The sequence below is a fragment of the Branchiostoma floridae genome, unplaced genomic scaffold (genome assembly GCF_000003815.2).
Source record: "Branchiostoma floridae strain S238N-H82 unplaced genomic scaffold, Bfl_VNyyK Sc7u5tJ_1421, whole genome shotgun sequence".
Lineage (NCBI taxonomy): Eukaryota > Metazoa > Chordata > Leptocardii > Amphioxiformes > Branchiostomatidae > Branchiostoma > Branchiostoma floridae.
Window position 1 is genome coordinate 579,723 of NW_023365714.1, and position 9,114 is coordinate 588,836.

General features: G+C 43.7%; 2 protein-coding genes across 5 annotated transcripts in view; one reads left to right on the forward strand and one right to left on the reverse strand.

Annotated features, from left to right (window-relative positions):
- The window catches only part of LOC118407553, a 7,042-nt gene extending 1,578 nt beyond the window's left edge, over positions 1–5,464 (forward strand). Inside the window, exons 2-6 of the mRNA XM_035808031.1 lie at positions 165–265; positions 586–686; positions 850–1,811; positions 2,514–2,824; positions 5,437–5,464. Of these exons, the coding sequence (XP_035663924.1) occupies positions 165–265; positions 586–686; positions 850–1,811; positions 2,514–2,824; positions 5,437–5,464 (1,503 nt within the window). The remainder of the gene's footprint in view (positions 1–164; positions 266–585; positions 687–849; positions 1,812–2,513; positions 2,825–5,436) is intronic.
- Positions 5,465–6,850: 1,386 nt separating this feature from the next.
- The window catches only part of LOC118407568 (beta-parvin-like), a 92,129-nt gene continuing 89,865 nt past the window's right edge, over positions 6,851–9,114 (reverse strand). For all 4 annotated transcript variants that reach the window (XM_035808064.1, XM_035808062.1, XM_035808063.1 and 1 more), the window contains 2 exons: positions 7,272–7,344; positions 6,851–6,953 (listed from right to left, as the gene is read on the reverse strand). In XM_035808064.1, coding sequence (XP_035663957.1) covers positions 6,877–6,953; positions 7,272–7,344 — 150 coding nt within the window. In that variant the 3' untranslated portion in view covers positions 6,851–6,876. The remainder of the gene's footprint in view (positions 6,954–7,271; positions 7,345–9,114) is intronic.

Below are 9,114 nucleotides of genomic sequence, written 5' to 3' on the forward strand. Positions count from 1 at the left end.
AAAAGGAGAACGAAATCCATTTCTACATCCTTTATGGCCTATTGTTTTATTTTCTACTTAATGTTGTGTTGTATATTCGTTAGTAGGTTTAGATACGGCTACATTGTTTCATTTCCTTACAAAATATTAACGTTCTAAAGAGTAACTTACTTTTGCCCCATAAGCGGCAAGGAACTGGAAAACCCAGGAACAGGAAAGCTTGTAAAGACGAAAGGATCACGCCCCTTCCTACGTCACGTCAAGCAGCACAGGAGGATACTGACAGGTTTGTGAGATACTGAATGAAATTTTCTATATCAATCAATCTTTTATTGCGCAACAATTGTACGGGTACAATGTATGGCAAGTTCGGGTGTAATACATGTACAGAACATCAAAACTAATATCTACGTGGTTGCTTATATATAACAATGGTAAGAGGGTTCTATGTAACAAATGACTAGTCGCTATGCTACTTTAGCTGAGCGGATTAATTGAGTACATCTATATGAGTACAATAACGGTCTGGTAAGATTTATGTTACATTTTTTCATGATTTTCGGTAGAAATCCAACAGTACACAATTTTAACTAATTTACATTACAGTACCTACCAAGGCCACCTACAGAAGGGCTGCAAAGCGCTGCAGACTGGGGACCTGGACACGGCAGAATATAACTTCGCAGCTGCGCTCAAGGATGTTCATGGTAAGTCTTATGATAAGTGAGTGAAATCCTGATAACTGCCAGGAAGACTTTCCATCGACGCCATGTGATGAGACCAAAATGTAGTTTAAATGATCTTCAAAGGTTACAAAAAACTGTTTGTTCGTGTAAGACAAAATACAAGCTAAAATGCTTTTTGCTACAGATCCAAACTCAGATGAACACAGGAAAGAGGCAGAGCTCCTGTACAAGCTTGGCGATGTCTACTTGAAGAGAGGGATCCAGTCAAGAGACGGGGGAGATTTCACCAAGGCTGCAGCACTCTGTAATGCAGCACTGGTCAGGGCAAGGGCAGAAGACAGGGAAGGTATCACACAAACAATCCTAGAAATAACCCGATTGTTCGTTAAATATGTGCTGAGTAGTGACAAGGCTGACATCGGTGACGCACAGAAGCACAAACTCGTGTTGAAGAAACATCGTGATTATGTAGAGGAAGAGATCAAAAGAATCGAACAGCTGGCAGATCCTTACAGCCTTGATGATTCCGACCCCAGCTTGAGAAAAGTGGAGAAGAAGAGAACGAAGGCAGTCAAACGATTGTGTCAAACAATTATTCACCAACGAAGAACGTTCATAGCCGGCCTTGTAGATGAATGTATGGAGGTAATGGGCCCTCATCCCTGTAAGTACGCCATGATAGGCCTGGGTTCACAAGCCACAGGATTGGCAACTCCGTACTCTGATCTGGAATTCGCCATTTTAGTAGAGGAGGAAACAGACGATAATGTCAGGTATTTCCGCAATCTCACTCATTATCTGCATCTCAAAGTCATCAACCTGGGAGAAACCATTCTGCCGGCAATGGGGATCAAGTCACTAAATGATTTCTCCTCAGACGACCCCCTGGACGACTGGTTCTACGACTCTGTCACACCGCGCGGGTTTGCGTTTGATGGAGCCATGCCGCATGCATGTAAAACTCCACTGGGCAGGGGTACAGCTGGTGAACTTATTCACACACCAAGCGAGATGGCCAGAGTTCTGGCAGACGACCTCACGCTCCATTTGAAGAAAGGCTACCATCTCGCTAGTATACTGGGGAATGTGTGTTTGATCACAGGAGAACAGGACTTGGTCAATGCGTATACCGACCTGTGGACTGAGGTATTGCAACATGCAAATGTCAATATCAATTCGCTGCAGGCATTCACTGCATATAGTGAAAATCTAGACATGTTTACATATGCGACCGAGACAATCACTTCAAGTTTAATGAACGTGAAGAAGGAAATCTACCGGTTTTCAACCATTGCAGTGTCTTGCTGGGCCCTTTTCCATAACATACGACCTACCACAATCTGGGAAACCATAGAGAAGATGCACAAGAACGGAGTCGTCAGCAGTGAGAACGCGCATCACCTGATGGTGCTGGTCAGCATCTCAGCAGAACTGAGGCTGCGGACATACATGAACAACCGTGGGCAGGTGGAGAACATGTCAGCCTTATCGTCTATGGCGACAGACGAAAATACTGAGGAGACATTGAAGGAAGTGTTTTACTTCTCAAATGCAAAACAGCTGATGAGATACTACAACACAGCAATACCACTGAAGCTACATTTTAGTGTCAACGAGAAAGTGCCCCTAGTTCTATTTGACAGTTCTCCAGACCTGCAAACACAGGTTTACCAAAGTCTGTGTGATTATAAGAAATCAAAGACATGCGCAGAAAAAGCACTTCAAGAAGCGTCGCACGAATATGGAAAAGACGTTGCACATCCTGAAATTGGTCGGCTACTGCACAATTTGGGTAAAATTTGTCGTCATTTAGGTGATAACAGAACTGCCGTCACCTATCTCGAACAGTCATTAGAAATGACGCAGAGTGTCTATGGTGAGAACACCGCACATCGTGACATATGCGTGTCACTCAACGGTTTGGGTGTCACCTTAATTGACTCTGGCGATCCCGGAAAGGCTATGAAATACTTCGAACAGGCACTACAGATGCAGCAGAGCATTCATGGCCAGGACACTAAACATTCCGACATTGCAGACTCACTTCAGCTCCTGGGTATCGCCTGGAAGGAGCTAGGTGATTACATAAAGGCAATCAGCTTTCATGAACAGGTACTACAGATGAGGCGGAGTATCTACGGGGAGGAGACGGCACATAGGTACATTGCAATTTCACTGCAAAGTTTGGGTGCGACTTGGGGTTGTCTTGGTGATCAGAGAAAGAGCCTCAGCTATTTCCAACAGTCGTTAAAGATGCTGAGGAGTATCTATGGGAAGAACACTGCTCATCCTGACATCGCCACGCTACTTGACAGTTTAGGTATCGCGTGGAGAAACCTGGGAGATCACAGAAACGCCGTTCGCCATTGCGAACAAGCATTGAAGATGAAGCAGAGTATCCATGGTGAGGGTACTGCGCATCCTGGCATTGCTGATTCATTTCAGAACTTGGGTGATGCCTGGAGGGAACTTGGTGATCCCAAAAAGGCCATTAGCCTTTATGAACACGTACTACAAATGAATTGAGGACTATCTATGATGAAGATGGTAAGCATCCTAGGACTGCCATGTTACTTGACAGCTTGGGTGCCGCCTGGGGGAAGCTTGGTGAGCTCAAAAAGGCCGTCAGCTATCAAGAACAGTCACTACAGATGTACCGGAGTATCCATGGTGAGGACACTGCACATGATAGTATTGCCGGGTCACTTTCCAACTTGGGTGTCGCCTGGAGGGACCTTGGTGATCACAAGAAGGCCGCCAGTTATCATAAACAGGCACTACAGATGTACCGGGGTATCCATGGTGTGAGCGCCGTAAATTCGGACATTGCCTGGTCACTTTCCAACCTGGGTACCGCCTGTCATAACCTCGGTGATCACAGAAAGGCAGTTAGCTATTTTGAACAGGCACTGCAGATGAGGCGGAGTATCTATGGTGAGCACGCTGCAAATGCTGACATTGCCGGGACTCTTAACAACTTGGGTGTCGCCTGGAGTAACCTTGGTGATCACAAAAAGGCCGTCAGCAACTTTGAACAATCATTACAGATGAGGCGTAGTAACTATGGTGAGAACACTGCACATCCTGATATCGCCTCGTCACTTAACAACTTGGGTGACACCTGGAGTGATATCGGTGATCACGCAAAAGCCGTCAGATATCATGAACAGGCACTAAAGATGAGGCGGAGTCTCCATGGGCATCGTGACATTGCAAACTCACTCACTAACTTGGGTTCCGCCTGGATGTACCTTGGTGATTACAGCAAGGCCGTCAGTTATTATAAACAGGCCTTACAGATGACGCGGGGTATTTATGGTGAGAATACGGCACATCGTGACATTGCAGCGCAACTTGGCAGCATCCTTAAGGAAACTTGGGGACCACAGAAAGGCCATTAGCTATTGTGAACAGTCACTATAGATGTTGCAGACTATCTACGGTGAGAACACTGCGCATCCTGACATTGCCGGGGCACTTAAGAACTTGGGTGTCGCATGGAGTGACCTTGGTGATCACAGAAAGGCCGTCAGCTATCAAGAACAGGCTCTAAAGATGGAGCGGAGTATCTATGGTGAGAAAAATGCACATGCTGACATTGCCAGGTCACTTAGCAACTTTGGCAACCCCTGGCATTACCTTGGTGATCACAGAAAGGCCGTCAGCTACAATGAACAGGCACTACAGATGAGGCGGAGTATCTACGGGGAGGACACGGCACATACGTGCATTGCAAAGTTACTCTACAAATTAGGCGCAGCCTGGAGTAACCTTGGTGATCACAGAAAGGCTCATAGCTATTTCGAGCAGTCTCTGAAGATGGCGCACGGTGTCTATGGCGAGAACGCTGCACATCCTTAATCTCCAAGCAGATCCTACGGTAGCATAATATAGTATAGACTGTTCAAGTCCACCTATAATGTAGAATAATACATGGATATTGACAATATTCGGCACAGTACGGCCGTCACAAAACTACGAATCAGTTGCCACAAATTACACATTCAAACCGGAAGACATAACCGCACTCCTCTAGAACAACGAATATGTAGATACTGCAATCTAGATAAGTTAGAAGACGAACATCATTTTGTAGTAGAATGTAGTTTGTACAAGAAAGAGAGAGCTGAACTCTACAGACTAATAGAACCCATGTTCCCCCACTTCATACAACTAAGTAATATAGACAAATTTATATTCCTTATGAATCTAGACAAACCATTACTTATAAAGCATATCTGTTCTTACATTTTCTATATCACAAAGAAACGAGAAGCCGAATGTACGCAATAGAATACGATGCTTGAGTAGTGTAGATTCATTGTATCATGTTGTATCATTTGTTGTGACCTGTACTGAACCCAGTGGGTATTCATGTACAATAAAGGTCATTCATTCGTTATAATAAATGTGATCTTTATTGCAAACCCATCCCCTAAGGCTAATTGCAAAAATACATGTATTATGCAAATATAAAACGCTAGCAAAGGAGTGGAGCCGGCCTAGAAGTGTGCTTGGCAACCGTAGGAGATTAGCACATCCTAACATATTTGTGGGAATACTGCACAACTTTGGTAAAGCCTGGTGGAACCTTGGTGATCACAGAAAGGCCGTGAGGTATCGTGAATATTCCCGTCAGGTCGCACACATGAGCCTGAAGCTGGGGAGAAGCCAAATATCTCACGGAACGATGGAAACACCTGGGTGTGTGCTGACTGACGGGACTTGCAACATGTTCATGTCTATGAGACTTAAGGTTCTTTTGCTCCAGAATCATCCTGATCGTTGTCAACAATTAGACGCCATGACGAACCTGCTTAACGCAAGTCCCAAAAACAAAGCCCAACTGATCCCAAACTTACCTCGTTAACATAATAACTAACGTTATAATGTCTTTGGTCGAACTCAGCACGCAGAACGTCTGGATTTTCAATATGGCGCCAAAACAGACATCGATAATGCATTGTGGGAAAGTGAACTTTGACCTCTTGGGGATGAAAGGTCAAGTATATGAAAATGTAAAAAAATGAATACAGTAACTTGACAGGTGTGAGATACAAGTTCAAAAAGAATCGAGCTTTTTTATTACTTTAATTCTTAAAGGTAGTTGAAAAGCAAATGTTACTCTAGGAAGGAATGTTTATACTTACAAAGGTAGCAAAATTCTACTCTGGCATTGAAGATTCCTGTTTAGCTACAAAACTCTAAATCACAAAACTGCCCCAAAACAGAATCATTTGTATGAATAAATATAAAAGCTAGTACATTTGTAGCATACATAAGCTATATGCAAGTTATGATAAATAATATACTTTGCATTGCTAACATCTACATACTTCTAAGTAGCAATATATGTACAAATTACATATTAAAATTGATTGATACTATTCTAGCACATCTGGTTCTCTTTAGATGCTGTAAACTGTTGAAAGACTTCCGTGATCTTTTGAGTGCTAATAAAACTACTTATTGTCTTACAAATTTGGAAGACACTCCTTGGCACTTGTGAATGAGCATACAGGCCACTAACATTTTGTATCCTCATAATCAACACTGGGTAGTGGCTGCTGGAAATGGTAGCATTTCATACTCTCCAAGCAGAGATTTGGCTCTGGCTGTTGTTTGACATGTTTTTAGGCATTTTTACCTGCCTTTCTACTTTGTGCTGTTTTAATCATGCCTACTCCTGACAAAGAAAACAGCACAAAAGAGAAAGACCAATAAGATCACCTAAAATGCATCAAAAACAGCTGGAGCCTCACCTCTGCTTGGAGAGTAAACATTTCAGGCCAGACACATTTTTAGACCTTCACACTTTTTTATGTTGACATTTGACATAGTTTCAATGACATACAGTAGAACTGTAGTGTTAAAGAAGCATAATTGTAGTCACCAAACTACACAAGGACTGAAGAGACCGATGATATAAGTACATGTAACAATGTCTGGTTGGACCCATGGGTAGAGGTTTGTTCTGAACCTTACAGCACATATCAGTATCTAGACGGTTTCAGCAATGACATTATAATGCAGACATCCCTCTAAAACCCTAATATAGATTGCTAGGGGAGGTTGATTAAAGGATTGCTTGGTGTACCAAACATCCAAGTCTCTGCTGAACAGTAGTTCTTGTGTATTTGATTGGGTCTAAGAAAAGGTCACGGAGCATGCTCAGTTGAGGTGTCTGTACTTGGAAGGTCACGGAGCATGCTCAGTTGAGGTGTTTATACTTGGTGAAGAGGTTGTAGAGAACCCTCAAGTTCGCCTTCAGGTCAAGGTTCACGATGTCTGAAAAACAAAGAAAAATGGACAAAAAAGTTAAGGGCTGTCAATGTGACTTGAGCAGAAAGTTTCTCCAAGATGTACTGGACTTGAATACTACCATTAAAAGCAGTAGAGAGAAACTGCCTCTCATGTTTCTATTAAATGATTTGATTGATTCATTGAGATTTACAATCCGATTGGATGATTGCCCGACTTTTACAAGAAGAAGCAGTAAAGAGAAACTGACTCTCAGATTTGTTATTACAATTGATTGATTGATTGGATGATTGATTGATTGATTGATTGATTGATTGATTGATTGATCGAGAAGTAAAGACTGACCCTCTGGCCTGGCCTTGGGTTTGGGCAGTCCTCCATCCTGCATCAGCTCCAGGGAGAACTGCACGTTGTGGACCTGGGGAGGCAGGGACAGGGTCATACAACTATATAATACTGGGGGAGGCAGCAACAGTTCATACAACTATATTATACTGGGGAGGCAGGGACAGTTCATACAACTATATAATACTGGGGAGGCAGGAGCAGGGTTTCTTAAAACATGTTTTAACTGGACCTTACACAATGGCAGCAGAACTGCATATTGTGGACCTGGGGAGGCAGGTACAGGGGTGGTACAGAATTAGGCAGTTCATACAACTGCACAACATGCCAACTGATATTACATAGTGGAAGCAGAACTGGTATTGGGATCTGATAAAAGGACTTAGGTTATTTGATTCATTTCCTAAAGTCCTTCCCGCTCCAGATGGGAGCCATCACCCAACACCATTTCTTTAGCCCTTGGACCGCATGACTCTATGCAAGTATGCAGTCACTACAACATGCCAACTGGTATTACATAGTGGCACCAGAACTGGCATTGGGATCCCCTGGCTCAAACTTACAAACTTGACAAATAAATGGTTTTGCCTATCACTTTATTGGCTNATCATCATCCATAATCAATCAATTATTGAAGTCGGCCCTTAGAATTGGGAGTTTTAGCTCTCAAATCCAATTCTGAATCCTCCAATTCCAACGAAGAAATATAAGTCACTACCGGTACCGATCGTACCGGAGCAAACTCGACACATGCGAAGCACCTTACCCGAAGCACAAAAGGAAATGATGATTGAGAAGGGGCGTCATCACGTGGGGTCCCATCATGCTTTTCTTTGTATGTGTGCACCATCTAGCGATATCGAGGAATACTGCACAAGGTACTCTCACGAACAAGGTCAAGTGAATGAGGTATAATGCTTAAAATTTTATCAATTGAGAAGTGAATTTACTACCCGGATGACAAAAGTAGTGAAGCTTAACTCACATCCGACTGAAGTGTCCCAGTTTGCCGTCGTCCCCCTCCCCCCAGGAGAAGACTTTCCCGTCCACCGTCAGAGCCATGGCATGGCGACCACCTGGAACACATGCGACACCAGGAAATCATGAACAAGGGAAAATGCAGCAAAAGTTCAGACATTTAAATTTGATCAATTGTACCTCCATTGTTGCTTTATTTTAGCTTGGTGCCTAGAAGTGGTCAATGGCCTTGCATTGAGGAAACATGTAAAAAGAAATCAGGCAACAGTATTGAGACTAGAAGCTACTCACAGAGAAAATTTCTGAGTGAAGAAGATACCATAATTTTTCTTTGTTCTTACCTGAGTGGACAGACACTTTTCTGACCACGTACTGGCTGAGGGACGACAGCTGCCGGGGGACGGAAACGGTTCCCGTGGAGATGCCCAGCCCTAGTCTGCCATTGGTCGCTTCTCCGCAGGCGTAAACCTTACCCTCCGCAGTGACTGGGAAGGGAGGAAGGAAGGGGTCGTCAATTTGGGACAGCGTTGAAGGTTTCCTTACTTTATTTACTGCAGTTTATGACTCCTAGAATGTAGGGCAGCAACAAAATTTCTCCAGCCCTTCCAGTCATGTGCCACCCTCTGGAAATTATTCTTGTCTTGTTGAAGTGCTCCAGTTCTTTTGCCACTGTTCGTCTCCATGTGTTCTTCGGTCAGCAGTGGATCATACGTTGCAGGAAGTCTATGGCGCCAACCGCCCACCCAACTGGACATAGAGCCAGACTTTTTCGCATGAGGGATTAAAGAAGCCATCTACATCAGAGCTTTACAACCATCCCTGAACAGAGACGGTGGGCGCCATAGTACGACATGTCCGGAGACGG